We start from the raw sequence: 21,336 nt of genomic DNA, 5'->3' as shown, positions 1-21,336 counted from the left end.
GAAAGAAGAGAGAGAAAAAGAGGCCTGCCATGAGTTCATAAAAAAATGGTTATATAATCAGCTCTACCTAACCCACAGTGCACTTGTGCATCTAGAATGTGCTGTCCTACCTGTCCCTGGCTGCCCTTTCCATTTTCACCAGGAAGGCGTGGCCTGGAAATTAATTAGTTCTCAACTCCTTTGTTAATGTTGTCATCATTTCTGTTTGGACTTGGTTCACATGAAGCCTGGTTGTGCATCGCAGATGAAAAAAGAAGAGAGACCCAGCTCTTCTCTACTCCAGCTACCAAGAAAGGCCTTTACAACAGAAAACACTTCCTTCTCACCCATGTCTTTCAGTTGGAACCTGACAGCAATGTGAGAGCTCTGGTCCTCAGGTGGGGAGAACAGAGGTACAGGGCAGGGAATATTTCAGCCTTTGTTCATTCAGTCTTTCCTAACTTGGTCTCCTTTTTTGGGCATGAAATGCTTTAATTACTGAACGCTCAGATATCTGGCCAGTCAGATATCATTACAGTATTTTCACCTCAGTCTTGTTACTAATCATCATTGTTTAATTGTGTGGCCTAAAAAGTGCTGCACCACAATCACTGGCTTCTGCAACTGACATATGCTTACCTTTAAATAATGCACCTGCATGAAGATCTTCTCCGGATTAAGTCCATGCTTGATAACAGATGCTCCTGAGTCACTTGTGTGGCCAGTTTTGTCTTTACTGGGTCTAAAATGATTCAGTAACAATTTATTTAAGTATAGCACATTCTTAAGTAATTAGGTCATAATAGCATCTTATTTGTTATTTTCAGAGTTGCTCAATATCATCCTGATTCTATTCAATAGTACCAGGTATAATTTAGAACAGTTTGTATTACATACTCATCTACTGAATAAGGAGGGATTTATATTTGGGTTGGGAACCTGAAGTTGGCTATTGGCAAATATTTTACATCAATTTATCCAAAATTAAAGCCTGCCAGACCCTCAAGGGATCTAAGCTCTACTATAAATTATCTAAGAACATACACCCTTTTTTGATGACAGACTGGGAAATGCAATGGAAAATGAAGCTTTACTTGGAAAAGTAAAGAACTTATATCTCTTTCCAAAAATTTTGAAAGCCTCAATGTTATCCACTTCTCTGGATTTGCATTTAGTAATTAAGGCTCCTTTAATAAATATTTGTACTTTCCACCCATATTAGAATTACAAAAAAAGGTCATAGAAGCTCATGTTTTTAGAACAGGTGGGGACATCAATAATCACATACTTCAACTTCCTCATTTCACACGAGGTAAACTGAGGCACACAGACATTAGGTCTACACTAGTTTGTCCAACCCACAGCCCATCCGTGGGCCACATGTGGCCCAAGATTACTTTGAATGCAGCCCAACACAAATTCATAAACTTCTTAAAACATTACAAGATTTTTTTGCGATTTTTTTCTTAGCTTATCAGCTGTAGTTAGTGTTAGTGTATTTTATATATGGCCCGAGACAATTCTTCTTCTTCCAACGTGGCCCAGGGAAGCCAAAAGATTGGACTGGACAGTCATGGTCCACTCAAAGTCTTTTTTTTTCTTCGAGTCAGGGTTTCACTCCCATCACCCAGGCTGGAGTGCAATGCTGCGATCTTGGCTCACTGCAACCTCTGCCTCCTGAGCTCAAATGATCCTTCTGATTCAGCCTCCCAAGTAGCTGGGATTACAGAAGCCTGCCACTGTACCCAGCTGATTTTTGTATTTTTTGTAGAGATGGGGTTTCACCATGTTGGCCAGGCTGGTCTCGAACTCCTGAGCTCAAGCCATCCGTCCACCTCAGCCTCCCAAAGTGGGATTACAGGTGTGAGCCACCACGCCCAGCCTTATGCCTTGTTCTGATTTGTAGTGACATTAGGACTGAAACCAGTGACTCCTTATTATCCATGAAGATCTTTTCCACTGTGCTCTATGGCTTTAAAATTTTAAATATTTTAAATAAAATATAACAGATCCTTTGGGCCATCTAGTATGTTACAGCATAGCTTCAACAGCTGAATCAAAATAAGTGAGGAGGTATTTACAGCTTCTGGCTGTTCTAAAACCGGCCACTCACTGGATCAACACTGAGGAGCGTTGTGTTGAGGTGAAGGAAGGCAAGGAACCACGAGAGGGTTGGTGCATCAGAAAAGCAAGGGGTTATTTTAAAAGGTAGTGTGGTGGTGCAGAAGGTATGCAGCCTTTGGAATATGAGACCTAGTTTAGACTAGCAGCCTTACTTCTTACTACCTGTTACTTACTAGCCTTCATTTACTCACTTGCAAAATGGGAATAATCCTACCTACCATCCCTGATCCTGCGGAGAATAACTGAAATAATACATTGCAAAGCCCCTAGGAAGGGCCAGGGATACAGAAATTACCTAATAAACTTAATAAAATATTCCATTTTAGCAAACAGGATCCCTGATTAAGTCTTAGCTGAATATTCTGGGGCGTTATCCCAGCAGACACAAGGCACAGAATCAGCAGATACCTAAAGGAAAGATGATGATGAAAACCATCAGAGCTAACTGCATACTTTTCATTTTTCTACTTGATCCCTGACTTACCTACATGCCCACACTTGTAAGAGTTCTAATCCATTTCATCTTCATTTAAGACTCCCCTGAAAAGAATCAGCTTTTTTCACTGCTCTCAGGTTTGTCCTACCATGCAATGTTTTTGTAAGAAAGCCACACTAGCTTTGATAAGGAAAGCCCATCACCCACTGTCTGGGGGAAGGGAGACTTCTCAAGAGTCAGTCTGAACTCAAACTAGGTTTCCCAGCCCTAAGACAGGCAGAGTTGCCGTGCGTCTTTTTTGCCCTTGAGCCCTGAACTGAGACTGCTCGAAGGGGAGGAACACAGAAGAATGATGTAAATCTCTGCTCAGAAGGCTGGCTTCCAGGTTCCAGTTCCCAATGACGCCTTCAGTTGCTGTTTTTTCCTTTGCCTAAAAATGTCCTTCCCGAAAGCATCCCTCTCTAACTCTCTTCTTCCATCCTCTCCAAATGAAGAAGTGCTCAAGAAAATTCTTCCTGCTGACAGCATTCAAAGCCAACATACAAGTCCCCAAGAGATTCCTTTGACAGCAGCTTGGTGCTGGAGAGGGCAGTGCACAGGCGAGCTTTGCAAGAAATCAGAGGGGGTGGTTTCTAGGAGGAAAAGACACTCCATGAATGGAAACAGGAAACTTCCATCTCTGTGCTACTCTGGTTCTCACAATGCTACTAATACCAGGTCTGTGTAGAGAGACAAAGTACAGGAGAAAGCAGATGAACTACAACCACACGCAGTAACACAGATGACTCTCACAGGTCAGCCAAAGAAGTCAGGTCCACGAAGTGCACATACACATGTACAAGTCGATGTCAATGAAACCCAAGAACAGGCAAAACTGACCTACGGGGATAGAGATCAGAATAATGGTCACCTTGGGAGGGAGTGTTGACAGAGGGCAGAGGAATAGGAAGGTTTCTGAGATGTTGGGAATGTTCTATAGATTGATCTGAATGTACTTTCATGCGGATAAATCATTAAAATCCTTTCAGCCATCTGGCAAAGACTTGTGCACTTTAATGTATCTATGTTATGTTTCATTTAAAAACTTAAGCGATGCACGTACATGAAACAGCATACACTTGTGAGCAGGAAAGGCCATCAGTCTAGAAAAGGGGCTTTGCCACTCATGTGCCACTAGAACATGACTAGGATGAATTAAGCCCTATGCACCTGAGGACCAACGCAAAATTTTTTTCTAAATGACAGTGTGAGAGACAGGAAGGGCTGTGGCAAATCCAACTGATCGGTCTACTCCCATTCTCATTTGCCTTCTTCCTTGCCACTTGTATGACTGAATCTGAAAAGCTAATGCTCATTTTCTAAGTGTCCCTTGCAGCTGTGGCACTTAGTCCAGGCCAAAATGAAGAAAGTAGATGTCTGCTGTGATTGCATGCTGGTGTGGGGTTCTGGGAAAGCTTTTGCTTTCCTTATAAAGGGGGAAAATGTGACTGCTACCGCACCTCTTCCCCACAAGCCTGGTGGATGGAGCGGTGATGGCCATCTTGCAACCATGAGGCAGCAAACCAGGATTCTGGGAGAGCAGAATGGACTGAAGGAAGGCAAACAGCCTTTACTAGCATCATGCTGCTCCTGGCCAGCCTGGGGCTGCCTGCCTTCTGACTTTTTATTGTGTGTGAAAGATAACTATCATTTGTTTAAGTCAACCATTGCTTTATTGCTGCAATAATTGTAGCCAGATTCATTTCTAACTGGACTAGTACTAACAGCTAACGTTTCCTGGTTATCCTCTGTGCCAGGTACTCTGCCAAGCTCTTCTTATTATGCATCACACCCTCTTCCCTCATAAGATCCTGATGAGGCCAGATCCTGATTATGCCCATTTAAAAGCTAAAGAAAGTGAGTCCTAAAAAAGACCACAAAACTGGTTAGTGGCAGAGTCAAGGTAAGAACCAGGTCCACAGAACACCAAAGTCCTTGCTACACTCTGGGGCCTCCCCAAGATCCAGGTCCCCATCTTGGCTGTGCCAAGTACTAAGTGGAGAACTTTAGAGGAATTGCTTACCCTCCCTGAAGCTCAGCTTCCTCACCTGTAAAGTCTGCATGAGGCTCAGGTCATGTGGAAGCATTCCATAAAAGCAAAAGTGTTCAGTATCTCTTAGACATTACACTCTGGTGTTTATTTCTTTGGCTGGAATACATGGAATGTGAGAGATCAAGTTACCAAGGTCGTCTGGGCTCAAATGCCCTTGGTTTCTGTTGTACTTGGCACCAAATGCAATAACTGAGATTGACATGCCCTTTCCCTTCCCCACGCCTTCCTTTTCCACCGCAACCACAGAGGCGATGTGGATATTTAAAGAGTGGGCAGGTGGCAGTGATATTTGATACATAATGATTTGATTTGGAATCGGGCCTCCTGAAGAAAGGTCCAATCCTGCAGGATAACCCCAAGGGTGGGATTTGGGAAAATGCCTCTGAACAGTCCTCTGGCATGTCAGCTGGGTCTGAACACCCACCCGCTGCTCTGCCCTCACCCAGATGGGCCCTCCAGCAGCACTCTTCCTCTCACACTCCTGGCAGTCAGCATGAGAGCCACAAGAGATTCTTCATCTATAAACCTGCTGCTGCCATGCCTGAGCCAGGGACTACGCATCCCAGAAATGAGACAGAAGGGAATTAATGAGCATTTCAACATCCCAGTGTTTCTGTTAGTCGCAGCTGCCCCACCAGGTTTGACAGCTTTGAGAGCAGGACCTCACTCACCCTGCAACAATGGAGGAAGTGAAATCTGACCCTTGTGTAGAGACTGGCCTGACAGTGCCCATCTGGGCCCCAGATGCACAGGGGCAGCAGCATGACCACTGGGTGAAGGCTTGGACCCAAGTCTCTCCACTGCCACGTGATCTTGAACATGAGTCCCATGCAGCCCAGCTCCCTCATCTGTGAAAAGGTGACAGTAAGAGTCACTGGGGCAGCTCCCAGAGCTGAGTGGCACCAGAGCACTCAGCCAGAGCTCCTCCTGGCATTCAGTAGCTCAATGTAAATGTGGCTATTATCTGTGTTCTGTGTTCCGACTATGTTCTGACTGAGGCTCCAGTAGCATCAACTAAACCTTCCTCTGACAGGCAAAGACATTAAGAAGACATGGCGCCATAGTTATGCATGTGAGATGCTGTCATGGGGGAAAGCTGGGGGAGGGGACACAGGAACTCACTCTACTACTATAGTAATTTCTTGGGAGTCTAAACCTATTCCAAAATGAAAAGGTTTTAAAGACACCACACACAAATGTAGCCTATACTCTCCCTTGGTGAGACTGCTGATTTTGAATGCAAACCCTTTAAGGGCTGGTCTTTAAGCTTGCTCCTTGACTCATCATCATCAGAAAATAAATAAAAGAAACAACAAATTTCAAGAGCCACATAAAGTCCTACTAAGCTAGGTCTGGGAATCTTCCTTACACACTCATCCCCTTGGCCTACACTGCTCCATGGAGACACCTCTGGGTAAAAAATGAAGGCAGAATGATGAAAGCACAGGAATTCTCTATTCACTGTTTGTTTTCAGTGACAATTTTCCTATCTATAAACTGTGAATAATGAACACTTGCCACTGACTAGCATTTGCAGTGCTACCAAAAGGTTGTGAATAAACCTTTAACTAATAAATTTGTATTGCACCAACACCACTGTTATTTGGCAGGTGTGACTGTCTATATGCTTTTCAAAATGGATTTAACAGCTACCCAGCAGGAAGGGCTTCCCCACTGGGACCATCAGCCTGCAGCAGACACAGAAAGATATTCCTCTGGTGTTGAAAAAGGCAATTGCTAAGATGATTTAAGACAGAAGGAGGATCCCTCTGAGGAGCCACGGGAAAATAAAGAAAGTTTATTCTGTCCTCCTGATAGTGAAAGGACCCAGTGGTGGGTACCCATAGAAGTCTCAGCGTCCCAGGTCAGCTGCTAAAGAAGGTGATAAGGAGAAACTCTGTAGTTAGCAGAACTGTGGAAAATGCAAACAAACTCCACACATTTTAATAATCAGGGTAGGAAAATGAAAAATGAAACTCAGAAAAGCAATGAGTATCAACACAAAACCAAGAACGTCCTCAGGTCTCGATTGCCCATGTATCAGAAATTCCTCTCTGAGAAGCAAAACGCCACATGGAGAAAAAATAAGAAACCAATCAATGCAATGGTCTGAGTGCTATATTGCCCCATTCAACACAGCAAGCAATGATCTAGACACATTCTCAAAAGAGACAGAGGAAAACGGAGAGCCAAGACACCCATGTGACTGCACAGGCAGTTTCTGCTAAGGGTGGTTTTCAGAGAACATGGACAATAGTTGAACGGGATGCTGGAGAAAGGAAAAACCCACACTACATAAAGAGAGCTGGGAGGCTGTAAAATGACTGCCAAGAAGGCAAAACTTCAGGATGAGCTAGTGGAGAAGGCCCAGGACAACAAAAAAAAGCTTTGGAGGTGAAGCTGGGAGCATAAGGAAGACCAGGTGCCAAGAGGTGGCAGAAAGAACAGAATGACTCAACTCCCATTTTGATTCAACTTTCCTGCCAAGGAGAATGATTTTCAAGCTACTCATGGTAGAACAAGCCCTGCTATGTGGGAACTGCTGCTTGGTACTGGTAGACAGGGCTCCTTCACCCTTTAAAGGAGTTCCCATTCCAAGTCCAGGTGAGGGACAGGCTATAGCTCTGAAAGCTTCCACCTGTGATATATGTGATCACAGATCTCTGGGTGGGGATCAATTCACACAGACAATGAGAAAGAAGCTGAAGGAGGTAGACAGCTATTCTGATTTGCAAAGATAAGAGATGGTGGGGGCAAAATTTGTGATGACGTTATTGAACAGGTTGTGAGCACTTAAAAGAGAAAATGATGAACTACAAGAGTTAGAATGGGATCCTGAGGGCCAGTTCCAGAAATTCAGTGGGGCATCCTGACTTCTGCAAGGCAGCTAGTAGAATGAATGTGGTGGAGAGCATGCAACGGTGAGCATATGGTAGTTGTTTCACGGCTTTATACAAGGCTAAAAAACAGAGCCCCAAGGGTGTTGATTAATTATTTCCTATAACCTGGATGGAGGTCCTTAGGGCTGTGCCTAAGGAATGGTGATTTACTGGCTTAACAGATTTGCCTATGAGCTATAGCTGGGAGTCTACCTGGTTGACTGACAGCATCCACAGTCAAGAACAGCAACCACAGGCTGAACTGAGGGTCCAATGAGTAAGAAGAAAATATCTAATAGAGAGAAAGAGTTTTTTAAAAATTAACTGTTTGCCTATGAAAAATATTTAGTATATTTAATTTTCTGTAAACTCAACATGTAGCAGGAGGTGACCGCTGTGGCTTCCAACATAGTAAGCACAAGGGTGGGCTGGATCAACAGGAGGAATGCAAATGTAATGAGAATCCTGCTGGGGGAGGTGATGTGGACAGGAGCAGTTAGGAGCTGGGCTCTGGGGTCAGATGCGCCTCTGCTTTCACCCCAGCGCTGCTGCTTACTCGCTGTGCAGACAAGGCTGACTGCTTAATATCTCCATGCACCTGCTTCCTCCTCTATCAAATGGGGAGGAAAATGGTACTATGGTACCAGCACTTCTCTCCAAGGCCATTTTGGGATCAAATGAGATAATGTACACAGAATGGACAGTGTTTGGCATATTGAAAGCACTCAAAGAATCTTATTAAGGAGGAAAAATGCATGGGACTTGGAATGGTAGAACTGCCATGACAAGGTGTATCATACTGAATGTAAAAATGAAATACAGGGCTGGGTGCAGGGGCCCAAGCTTGTAATCTCAGCATTTTGGGAGGCCGAGGCAGAGGATCCCTTGAGGCCAGGAGTTCAAGACCAGCCTGGGCAACGAAGCGAGATGTGGTAGTGCTCGCCTGTAGTCCCAGCTACTCAGGGGGCTGAGATGGGTGGATCACTGAGCCCAGGAGTTCGAGGCTGCAGTGAACTTTGATTGCGCCACTGCACTCTAGCCTGGGCGACAGAGCGAGACCTATCTCTTGAAAGAATAATAAAAGGCCGGGTGCGGTGGATCACGCTTGTAATCCCAGCACTTTGGGAGGCCGAGGCAGGTGGATCACAAGGTCAGGAGATCGAGACCATCCTGGCTAACACAGTGAAACCCCGTCTCTAATAAAAATACAAAAAAAAAAAATTAGCCAGGCGTGGTGGCGGGCCCCTGTAGTTCCAGCTACTCGGGAGGCTGAGGCAGGAGAATGGCGTCAACCCAGGAGGCGGAGCTTGCAGTGAGCCGAGATCGCACCACTGCACTCCAGCCTGGGTGACAGAGCGAGACTCCATCTCGAAAAAAAAAAATAAATAAATAACAAAAAAGAAACACGGTATATATATCCGAGTGAATCCCACTGGATGAACACTTGTCCTGTCTTTTCTGGATGATCCAGATCCAGGGGTGCAATAACAGTTCCACTCCATGCTTCATGGGTGGCGCCTCAAAGCAGGCTGTGTTCAGTTCAGTTGTCACATTTGGAGAAGACCACTGTCAACAAAGAGAACAACCAAGGACCAAGCCCAAGAAAGTGAACATTCTCCCAGGCATGTGGTATATATGCTAAATTCACCCAAAAAAGTGACCTATTGGTCAGGAAAAGAAAGAAGAGCCTTCAGATACGTAGATTGTTTTGGTGGGAGCAAGGCGCATTCTGTGCAATTCCGGAGATAAGAGCTAAGAGGACTGCGCAGATGTTACAGGAGACAGATTCCAGCCCAATCTGAGAAGGGCCATTCTAAGGATCAGGCTCTTCCTACAGGAAATCTGCTGTTTGTTAGTGCAATGAGACCTGGATCCTGGAACTGCTCAGGTAGAAGCTGAGCACAGGAAATCTGCTGTTTGCTAGTGCAATGAGACCTGGATCCTGGAACTGCTCAGGTAGAAGCTGAGTGGCCATCTGTCAGGCACAGGGAAGGTTAGACAAAATCACTTTCAAGCTCCTTTCTGATTCTAATATCTACAATTTTAAGAGACTGTATAGCCCAGAATATATTTAAGCTAAAGCATGTGAAGGAAAACATTATTCATCCATTCAGTAGAGTCAAGAGGTTTGCTACACAGCTTTTGGCCTTGCTAAATCAGCATCAAGTGTGGTTTTCATTTAAAAAAAAAACTGAACTAAATGAATTATTTAGAGGAAGCTTAACTGAATTGTATTAAATATATATTGTGAGATAGAATTAACTTTGAGTATAGGATCCAAGCAGTACAAGGCCTTGACTGTACTTTTCACAGTGTTCTCTTTGGGGCGGGGGAGAGCTGTGCAATGTGCTGAGACAGGTCTCCTCATAAGCTGGGTTCATCTACCAGGGTTAAGGTGATCATAGTGACTCAGCAGTAACTCAGGCTGCTAATGTGCCACACACATTCAGAACACAGCAATACAGAGAACCTGAAAATTACTGAAAGCAAAAGTAGAAAGAACAAAAATGGAAAACTTTTTCTGTATTGCATTAAAAAAAAAATCACGACTTCTTCTGGAAAGAGGCAAATGAGACAAACATTGGCTTCATTTTACAAGAGGAGGCTCAAAGCCCGTTTTGAACACCAACAGCATGTGCAGTGCTGTGTGCTGAGGTAATGGGAAGGATCGCCTCATCTGATGACTCAACGAGGAGCAGATGGCCCGTGGGAGCTGGAGAAGGACTTTTCCCTCCTCAGTGGAGGACAGCACGGCCCTAGGCATGGGGGCGGCAGCGGCAGGGGTGGAGGGCTTGCCTGGTTTTCAGCCCAGTACATACCAGGATGCACAAGAGGACGAGTCCTCAGCAGAGGAGCTCTCTTCTCAGCCTTGCCAGCAACAGTGTGCTCTTTGAGTCTTCTATTTCACATGCAGTGTATCTAACAGTAAGTGTGAGACCATTCACCATAGCATTGTTTGTGAAAGCAAAAAACTAGAAATGACCATAATGACGCCCAACGGCTAACAAATGTTTGATGGTTAGTAATGGAACATTCATATCTGGGAATACTCGCAGCAGTTAAAAAAAAAAATAATTCGCTGTGTTGATGACAGAATACTAGCCAGGATTCTATTATTAAGAGGACAATGGGAGGTATAGCATGGTGTGGATAAAACACATAGTCTTGTCTGTATACACTTGTGCTTGAGGGATGCTTTCTTGGGAGTGAATTATCATTCCATGGGGTTGTTATATCATAGACCCTATGGAGATGTCTTCCATCCATCCAACGCTGGAAATGGCCCCGTGGGTTTCATCCAAACCTTGGAGGTCACCAGTCGCCTCCTGCCCCAATTTCTTTTTCCATGTCTCCTCCAGATGATTGTTGATCAACCCCACTAGGCTACAGGGGTGTTATGAGACAGTAGAGAACATCAAATGATTTCCATCAATCTCTCTCTTTTTTAAAAAATTGAGATGTAATTCACATATAGTGGTTTTTAGTATACTCATAAGGTTGTGCAACCTTATGAGTTGCACATAAGTTGATTATGTGCAATAAACTTTAGAACGTAATCAACTTTAGAACATTTTAATTACCCCAAAAAGAAACCAAATACACACTCGCAGTCACTCCCCAATCTCCTTCCCACCTCCACCCAGGCCCTGACCATTAATCTACTTCTTACTTTGGGAGATCAAGGTGGGAGGATTGTTTGAGCCTGGTAGGTTAAGGCTGCAGTGAGCCATGATCGTGCCACAGCACTCCAGCCTCAGGGACAGAGTGAGACCCTGTCTCAAAATAAAAAAATAAAAATAAAAAATCTACTTTTTGTCTCTATGAGTTTGCCTATTGTGGACAGTTCACATAAATCAGATCATATAGTATGTGGCCTTTTGTGTCCAGCTTTTTCTGCTGAGCATAATGTTTTCAAGGTTCACCCTTGCTGCAGCAAATATCAGTACTCCGTTCCTTTTCATGGCTGATTAATATTCCACTGTATGGATATAACATATTTTGATTATCCATTCATCTGTTGATGGACATTTGGGTTGTTTCCATTTTGGGCTATGATGAATAATACTGTTATGAACATTTACATATGAGTTCTTCATTTCTTTTGGTTATTTAGCTAGGAATGGAATTGCAGGGTTATATGGTCACTCTATGCTTAAGCTTTTGAGGAACCGCCAGGCTGTTTTCCACAGCAGCTGCACCATTTTACCAACAGTGTACAAGGGTTCCAATTTTTCCAAGTCCTCACTGATATTTATTATCTGTCTTTTTCATTGTAGCCATCCTAGTAGGTATGAAGTGGTATCTCACTGTGGTTTTGATTTGTATTTCCTGAAAGCCAATAATTTTGAGTATCTTATGTGCTCATTGGCCATCTGTATATCTTCTTTGGAGAAATGTCAACTTAGATTGACCTTTTTTTTTTTTTTTGAGATGGAGTCTCACTCTGTTGCCCAGGCTGTAGTGCAGTGGCACAATCTCAGCTCACTGCAACCTCTGCCCCTCGGGTTCAAGTGATTCTCCTGCCTCAGCCTCCCGAGTAGCTGGGATTACAGGTGTGTGCCACCACGCCCTGCTAATTGTTTGTATGTTTAGCAGAGATGGGGTTTCACCATGTTGGCCAGGCTGGTCTCGAATTGCTGACCTCAAGTGATCTGCCCGCCTCAGCGTCCCCAAAGTGCTGGGATTACAGGCATGAGCCACTGCGCCCAGCCAGATTGATCCTTTTTTTTTTTTTTATTTGAGATGGAGTCCCACTCTGTCGCCTAGGCTGGAGTGCAGGGGCACAATCTCGGCTCACTGCAACCTCCACCTCCCAGATTCAAGCAATTCTCCTGCCTCAGCCTCCTGAGTAGCTGGGAATACAGGTGCGTGTCACCACACCTGGATAATTTTTGTGTTCTCAGTAGAGACGGGGTTTCACCACATTGGCCAGGCTGGTCTTGAACTCCTGACCTTAAGTAATCTGCCCACCTCAGCCTCCCAAAGTGCTGGGATTACAGGCATGAGCCACCACGCCTGGCCCAGATTGACCATTTTTAACTGGGTCATTTGTCTTTATTGTTGAGTTGTAAGTGTTCTTTATATATTCTGAATACAAGTCCCTTAACAGATAAATGATTTGCAAATATTACCTTCCATTCTGTAGGTTGTCTTTTTATTTTCTTGATGGAGTCCTCTGTCGCACAAAAGTTTTTAATTTTGATGCAGTCCAATTTACTGATTCTTTTTCCCTTCGGTTGCTTATGCTTTCAGTGTCTAGTATGTAAGAAACTATTGCCTAATGCAAGATCATGTAGATTTACATCTACATTTTTTCTATTTGTTTTATAATTTTAGCTTTTATATTCAGGTCTTTGATCCATTTTGAATCAGTACCTTATTATCTTTGATGCTATTGTAAATGAATTTTTTTTTTTTTTTTTTTTTTTTTTTGAGACAGAGTCTCACTGTGTCCCCCAGGCTGGAGTGCAATGGCACAACCTTGGCTCACTGCAACCTCTGCCTCCCGGGTTCAAGTGATGTAAATGAATTTTTCTTAATTTAACTTTCAGATTATTCTTAGCTAGTGTATGGAAATACGGCTAACTTTTGTGTGTTGATCCTATATCTCGCAACTTTACTGAACTTGTTTATTAGCTCTAATTATTTTTTTGGAGGATTACTTAGGATTTACTCCATATAAGATTATGTCTACAAATAGAGACAGTTTTACTTCTTCCTTTCCAATCTGGATGCCTTGTAGTTCACTTTTTTGCCTAACTGCCCTGGCTATAACCTCCAGTACAATGTTGAATAGTACAGTCCCTGTTTCTTATTCCTTCTGTCCTCAACCAGTGACTTGAAAGGGGCAAGAACTCCTGTAAAGCGGAATTGTAACATCTAGCAGGATGTTCTTCTTTCATGTCTTTGCGGCAGGTCCAGCAGAATACCTGTACAGTTTTTGTCATCCATTCTAGATCAAAACTGTTGGCCAAAACACAAACTAAATGGTAGGAAAAATGGGCACAGGAAGTAAGAAAATACTCTGTGGAACACAGTCAATTTGGCGTTACATGAGAAAGCACTCACTGGATGAGAGTTTTTCTGAATGGGAAACTAACGCTCATTAGCTGAACATGTAATGTACATAATGATTCTTCCGACTGCCTGAGTGCATAAGATATCCTTAGGATGGGCAAAATAAGAGTGAATTATTATGGATTGGCATATGTACATGAATAATTTTGTAGGAAATATTTTATAGTCAAATAGCTTTATAATGAATCAGTTTTACACGGAGCAGCAATATGGAAGTATGCATGTATACTTACAAAATTTACTTTCCCAAGATTCACAAGAAAACAGTAGCAGTAATTATCTTTGGGTAAGGGACTACAGTGGTAGTAAATGGAATTTTATACTTTTCTAAACTGTTTGAATTTTCTTACTATGTGCTTTAATGTTTGAAAAAAAATTAACCAAAGTTAACTAACCAGTGATTATGAAATGCCTTGCTTTTTCATGTTTTTCTATATAAAGAAAAAGGACCCTACTAGATGTTATTGCAAAAATGAAACACCAAGTACTGTAAATATGTAATTAGGGGTCTATGGAGAATTCTCTCCCCCTTAGAAAGACCTGAGTGCTGACTAACCAGGAAATGGTCTGGAAAAATAAAGAGGGAAGGTTATTTCAGTTCAATTATTCAGGACATGTCTGTCATCTTTGCTGTTTAAAAGAGCTGAGAGCTGAGGGTGTCCCTCTGACAGGAAACAAACTGAGTGGGCAGCTCAGGCGGGTGGAGCTGACCTTTGAAACAGGAAAGGGCAGAGTCCATTTCTGGCTAGCTGAGAGCTCTAAAGTTTTTCAGAAAATGCTGGCATAGGTATAGCATCCTCCCATCAAGAACAGGTAGAAACACTCTTTACAGGTCGCTTGTTAGTGCATGTGGTTCAAATAAAAACACTAGACAGACAGGAGTGGGTAGGCGGATCCCACATGCCTGAGGGATAGAGGGGTGTAGGGCAGGAATTCTAAGACACACAGTTGAGACCTTAGGAGAGGCACAGGCCAATGGTCAGGTAGGAACTCTCGAAAGCCATAAAGGCAATAACTTTTTTCTACTCCGGACAGTGATGAGATTTTGAACAGAGGCCAGAGGAGCTTTATAGAGAAGAGCCAGAGGGGACTCAAAGGTTGCCCTTCAGAGGGGCTGGACTAGATGTAGTTTCCAGAAGGGTAGTCTTAGAAGTGATGCTCATTCAATTCTTACCTCTAGCAATTTGCTGGAGCATCTCTGTTGAACTTTCAGACTCTTTCCTTTTATGCCTATGCTCTACATGTGTAACCAGGCATTCTTGCACTTTTAACATTCTCTTAATTAGTAAAATTAACTTTTTGAACATTCCAGCCAATTATGTTTGTCATGAGGGGAGGGAGGGGTTTCCATGTTCTGGTTGGTAAAGAGACAGGAGCAGATGCCTTGTGTGGTCCCCAGGGAAGGGTGGCAGCAGGGAAAGGGATGGGCCCAGCTCCAGAGCCTTGCGGACATGAGGGGACGAGCCAGGCTGAGGAAATCAGAATAAGCCAGGAGGGGCAGTGGGGCTGGCTGTGGGGGCTGTGTCCTTGTGCCCTCTGCCACTTGTTTGACAAACCTTTTCCAAGTGTCAAAGGACATAGATGATAGCATCAAATGTGTTAAGTATTTACCTGAACTGTAGAAAATTGCCAATATTCATTTTACTTTATTTTATTTTATTTTATTATTTATTTATTTATTGAGATGGAGTCTCATTTTGCTGTCCAGGCTGGAGTGCAGTCTGAGCTCACTTCAACCTTTGCCTCTCACGTTCAAGAAATTCTCATGCCTCATGAGGCCTTCTGAGTAGCTAGGATTACAGGCATGCCACCATGCCCAGCTAATTTTTGTATTTAGTGGAGACGGGGTTTCACCGTGTTGGCCAGGCTGATCTCGAACTCCTGACCTCAAGTGATCTGCCCGCCTTGGCCTCCCAAAGTGCTGAGATTACAGGCATGAGCCACCGCGCCTGGCCCTGACAATATTCATTTTAGATCCACCAAAACAGCAATTCCCTGTGATTCAACTTAACATACGTGTTCTAAATGGTTTGCATGTATTCATTGCATTTATTCCTCACGTCCACCTATAAGGTAGAAACTATTGTGTTATCATCCCTGTTTTACAGCTAAGGGGACTAAAGCTAAGTGTGGTTGAGTAACTCTCTCAAGGCCACAGAGCAAATGTGTGTAAAGGTTGAGTATCCTTTATCCAAAATATTTGGAACCAGAAGTGTTTCAGACTTCCGATATTTTTGGATTTGGGGATATTTGCATACAAATGAAATACCCTGGGGATGGGACCCACGTCAAAATACAAATTTATTTGTGTTTCATATATAGTTGGTCCTCCCAATCCTCAGGTTCTCCATGCTTGGATTCAATCAGCTGCAGATTCAACCAACCTCACACTGAAAATATAGTACTCCAGGGATGTGGAACCCCCAGATACAAAGGACCAGCTTTCTGTTTCCTCAAGTTCCACAAGGCCGACTATGCATCCTGAGATTTTGGTATGGGGGCAGTCCTGGAACCAATGCCCCGAGGATACTGAGTACCTTTTATACACATAGCCTGAAGGTAATTTTATACATTATTTTAAATAATTTTGTATATGAAACAAAGTTTTGACTGGGAGCCACCATCACATGAGATCAGGTATGAAATTTTCCATTAGTGGTCATGTTGTTGCCCAGGAAGTTTTGTTCAGATTTTCATATTAGAAATTCTGAACCTGTAGTAGAGTCAGAACTCATCCAGGCAGCCATTCTCATAAACCCCATCCTACCGTCCTGGGTCAAGACCAAGGGCGGATGAGCTCTGGAGTGGCCTCAACCCATATCCTCAGATGATGCCTCCCTAACATGAGGCAGGATCAACCAGACCTTGGCCAAGGAGGAACATGGGCTGTCGTCTTTCCCTCTTTTCAAAGACTCACAAACTTCACAGAACCCACGAATTTAACTTTTCTTTTAATGGGTCAATCCTTATATACAATGGGGATGGCTTTACATTGTATTATTAGAAGGCTTCTTTTTTTTTTTTTTTTTTTTTTTGACACGAAGTCTCACTCTGTCACCAGGCTAAAGTGCAGTGGCATGATCTCGGCTCACTGCAACCTCCACCTCCCAGGTTCAAGTGATTCTCCTGCCTCAGCCTCCCAAGTAGGTGGGACTACAGGCGCCTGCCACCATGCCCAGCTAATTTTTGTATTTTTAGTAGAGATGGGGTTTCACCATATTGGCCAGGCTGGTCTTGAACTCCTGACCTTGTGATCCGCCAGCCTCAGCCTCCCAAAGTACCGGGATTATAGGCGTTAGCCACCGCGCCCAGCCTAGAAGCCTTCTTTCAATCCGTTTTTGATAGCTGCAAATGAACAATTCAGTCAGATCTTTAGGCCAACCAAGGTCTTCTGAATTTACGCCTCTGTTCCTCACACAGCCACCTGATTCCATCTGTTCTCTTGACTCTTTCTCTTTGATCACATGTTATCCCAAACGCTGGGTAATCTTCCTAGAACTCTACTTTCATTATGTCATTCTTGGAACTTAAAATACCTCACCATTACCCAGAGGATCACATACGAGTTCTTGAATTTGGCATCTGAGGAGCTCCATGACTTAGCCTAGCCTTGCCTGGCCCACCTTCAGTCTCACTGGTTCTTTGCATGGCTGTCCTCTCCAGCAAGTCCATTCTCATGTTAATGTCCACATCCACAATCCATTCCTTTTTATGCCTACCAGGCTTTGCTCCTTGAATTCCTCTCCCTTTGCCTCTTCACCAATCTCAGTGGTATCCTTTCTTACTATCCCAGCTCAAGCCTCACATCCTCCCTGTAGCCCTTTCTAACTAAACCTGTCAATAGTAAACTCTCAGTTCTTAGAACTCTGAGGGTGTAGCCTAGGATTACCTATCTATCTTGTGACCAGTATTTCAGCTCTCCAAATAACGTATAAAGAACCTCAGGGACAGACATCATGTCTATGAGATTCATTTTTTCAACACTCACGGAGCACCCTCTCAGTGCCAAGCACTGTGGTGCACTGAGAAACAAGACATAATCCCTAGGGACAAAAGTCTGAGGGTCAGAAGAGAGATATGTATTCTGTTGGACAATATGAAATTGTTTTTGGCCGGGCGCGGTGGCTCACGCCTGTAATCCCAGCACTTTGGGAGGCCGAGGCAGGCGGATCACGAAGTCAGGAATCGAGACCATTCTGGCTAACACGGTGAAATCCCGTCTCCACTAAAAACACAAAAAATTATCTGGGTGTGGTGGCGCATGCCTGTAGTCCCAGCTACTCGGGAGGCTGAGGCAGGAGAATCACTTGAACCCAGGGAGGTGGAGGTTGCAGTGAGCCTAGACCACGCCACTGCACTCCAGACTGGGCGACAGAGCAAGGCTCTGTCTCAAAAAAGAAAAAAGAAATTGTTTTTGTAGGGCAAAAATGATCAAATATTGGCAATTTAATGTGGTATGCATAAAAAGAATGATCAAATCATGTAGTAAGATCAGAAAGGGACGGAGAAGAGCACCTAGGAGCACAGAGGAGGGACAGCAGCTCACATTAGGATAGGTCTGAGACATTCCGGGAAGGCAATGCAATCTGTGCTGAGTCATAATGATGAGTCATAATGATATGGAATTATGCAGCAAGGCAAGGATATTCTAAATAGAGACAACATTTTTAAAAGGCATGGAGGTAAGAAAGAGCAGGCAGATGGTAGGAGCTATGACTGAATTGGGTTCCCCCAAATGTGTATGTTGGAGCCATATCCCTCTATATCTCAGAATATGACTGTCTTTGGAGATAGGGCAGTTGAGGGCTTCAAGAGGTGGTTAAATTAAAATGAGGCTGTCAGGGTGGGCCTATTCCAATGTGACTAGTGTCCTTTAGGAAGAGCAGATTAAGACATACAGAGGGACACGAGGGACATGCACACGCAGAGAAAAGGCCACTTGAGGACACAGCGAGAAGGTGGCTGTCACACTGTGGAGTGTATATTTGGTTTTTGTCCTCGTTTCCTGGCATATAATTCCTAAAATCCTCTGGATCTTCACAATTATGCCTTTGTATGCTAATGAGTTGATGGGTGGCTAGCAGCCCCTAGGTAGCTTCAGGAGGAGCTGGTCACTGGAAAGACCAAGGCAGCATTAGAGGGTTGGGACTTTCAGCCCCGCCCCCCAATCTCTGGAGAGGGGACGGGGGTAAAGGTCAATTTGACCATCAAAGGCCAATGGTTTGACAAATCATGTCTGTATAACGAAGCCTCCATAAACCCCCAAAAGGACAGGGTTAGGAGAGCTTCTGGATAGCTGAACACAGGGAGAGGGGCACATCTGGAAAGGGCAGGGAAGCCTCACACCCCATCCCTCATACCTCACCCTATGCATCTCTTCACCTGTATCCCTTGTAATATCTTTATAATAAAGGAGTAAATGTGTTTCCCTGAGTTCCGTGAGCTGCTGTAGCAAATTAATAAACCCAACGCGCCAGCCATGGGAACCCCAATTTATAGCCGGTTGGTCAAAAACACAGGGTAGACAACCTGGGGCATGTGACTGGTGTCGGAGGTGGAGGGCAGTCTTGTGGGACTGAGCACTCACCCTGTGGGATCTGATGCTCTGGACAGTGTCAGAATTAAACTGAATTAGGGGACACCCAGTTGATGTCCACTACAGAAGTTATTGCTTGCTTGGTGTGTGGGGAAACCTCCTACACATTTGGCCACAGAAGTCTTCTGTGTTGATGATTGTGGAGTGAGAGCAGATGAAAAACAGTTTGTTTTTTCTGCTCAGTGACAGCAAGCCAAGGAGTGGGGGCTCAGAAGAAACCAAATCTGTCAACACTTTGATCTGGGACTCCTGGCCTCCAGACTGTGGGAAGATAAATTTATGTTGGCCTTTGGTAACTTATTATGGCAGCCCAAGCTGACTATCACAGTAGGGGTCTCTGAGCTACCTGGAGGGAGAGGGTAAAGCAAAGAATGACAAGAGATGAGATGGGGGACAGAGGTGATGTGCAGGGACTTGCATGCCACACTAAGGGGCTTGAAGATTTTCCTGCAGGTGAGGGGAAGCTTTTGGAGAGTTCTAGCAAGGAGGTGGCAGAACCATGAGGTGTTTTAAGGAGAGCTCTCTGGTGGCAGCAAGGAAGGGCAAGACCAGAAGTAGAAAACACTTTGGGGCTGTTGGACTGCTACAAGCAGTGGTGAAGAGAGAGACAGTGGTATTAGGGGTGGAGAAGAGGAGTTGAATTGAGGAAGTCCTTAGGAGACGAAATTGGCAGTTGTTAGCAATGGCTCCCAGGGGAGGAGTGAAGGAGAGTCAGGAGCTGGAGCTCCCAGGCTCCTACCCTGTTGTGGGTGGACCTGTGCCACCAGTGATGAGTACAACACTATGGGAGGGGAGCAGCTGAAGCAGGGTATAGGGGATGATCATAAGAGATGCTTGTGGGGTAATTAGGAGAGATGTCAACGGGGAGTTAAGCATTCACGCTTGATCTTTAGAGAGAGTGGGGCTGCCGGTGGAGACTTGGGAGCCTTTGGCTTAAAAAGGGGTATGGCCGGCCATGCCCACACCCCACCCATGTGCACATCAGCCCTTGGCATGCTGTCTGCAACTCTTTGTCAGAGGGTGGCCCTGAGGTTGCCTGAGCCTGTCTTGCCCATGAACACATGGAGCTGGAAGCACCTGGGACTGTACATTTTTCCAACCAATGAGACGAGTGCAGGGGTACGTGCACCCTGGGGGTCCACTACCTGATGCGAACAACTGAGGGTGACCCATGCTTCCTCCAGAGTAACACTGCGTGACCTGGCCTGATGTCACGGCACCCTGGCTTGGCCTCCTCACTTCCATTTCCCTTCCCTTTCCACCTCCTGGGAACATATAATAGTCTGTTCCTGACTTGCCATAAAGAAATACACGAGACTGGGTTATTTATAAAGAAAAGAGGCCTTCCCTCCCTCCCTCCCTCCCTTCTTTCTTTCTTTCTTTCTTCTCTGTGGCCCGACCTGCAGTCTCCTCGGCTCGCTCCTGCCCCGCGCCGCGAGCTACCTGGGACTGCTGGCGCCCTGCACCGCCGCTGCCTGCTTTTTCGCCATTGGCTGCAGGGGCGGTTTCGCCATGTTGCCCACGCTGCTCTCCAACTCCTAGCCCCGAGTCTTCTGCCCGCCACGGCCTCCCAGGGTGCTGGGACTGCAGACGGAGTTTCGCTCACTCGGTGCTCGCTGTTGCCCGGGCTGGAGTGCGGCGGCGTGGTCTTGGCTCGCGGCAGCCTCTGCCTCCCAGCCGCCTGCCTTGGCCTACCAGGGTGCTGGGATTGCAGCCCCTGTCGGGCCGCCGCCCCGTCTGGGAGGTGGGGAGCGTCTCTGCTCGGCCGCCCCTCTGCCCAGCCTCCCCCATCTGGGAAGTGAGGAGAGCCTCCGCCCGGCCACACATCGTCTGGGAGGTGAGGAGCGCCTCTGCCCGGCCACCCATCGTCTGGGAGGTGAGGAGCGCCTCTGCCCGGCCACCCATCATCTGGGAGGTGAGGAGCGCCTCTGCCCGGCGACCCATCGTCTGGGAAGTGAGGAGCGCCTCTGCCCGGCCGCCCCGTCTGGGAAGTGAGGAGCGCCTCTGCCCGGCCGCCCCGTCCGGGAAGAAGTGAGGAGCTCCTCTGCCCGGCCGCCCCTTCCGGGAAGAGGTGAGCAGAGCCTCTGCCCGGCTGCCCCGTCTGAGAAGTGAGGAGCGCCTCTGCCCGGCCCCCCCGTCTGGGAAGAAGTGA

General features: G+C 45.4%; 1 protein-coding gene and 1 long non-coding RNA gene across 12 annotated transcripts in view; one reads left to right on the top strand and one right to left on the bottom strand.

Moving 5' to 3' along the window:
- AOPEP (aminopeptidase O (putative)) overlaps window positions 1–21,336 on the bottom strand; it is a 400,140-nt gene that overhangs the window by 163,003 nt on the left and 215,801 nt on the right. For all 11 annotated transcript variants that reach the window (XR_009215307.1, XR_009215306.1, XR_009215305.1 and 8 more), the window contains one exon: window positions 619–721. Coding sequence is in view for 8 of the 11 variants with exons in the window: in XM_032164582.2 (XP_032020473.1) it covers window positions 619–721 (103 nt within the window). In the remaining 3 variants the exon portion in view is untranslated. The remainder of the gene's footprint in view (window positions 1–618; window positions 722–21,336) is intronic.
- LOC131384450 (uncharacterized) overlaps window positions 10,321–21,336 on the top strand; it is a 26,574-nt gene continuing 15,558 nt past the window's right edge. The window contains exon 1 of the long non-coding RNA XR_009215308.1: window positions 10,321–10,435. This is a non-coding gene — a long non-coding RNA (uncharacterized LOC131384450). The remainder of the gene's footprint in view (window positions 10,436–21,336) is intronic.

The sequence above is a fragment of the Hylobates moloch genome, unplaced genomic scaffold, assembly GCF_009828535.3.
Source record: "Hylobates moloch isolate HMO894 unplaced genomic scaffold, HMol_V3 SCAFFOLD_10, whole genome shotgun sequence".
Classification (NCBI taxonomy): domain Eukaryota; kingdom Metazoa; phylum Chordata; class Mammalia; order Primates; family Hylobatidae; genus Hylobates; species Hylobates moloch.
Note: the sequence above shows the minus strand (reverse complement) of the source record. Positions and strands in the feature narration are given on the sequence as shown.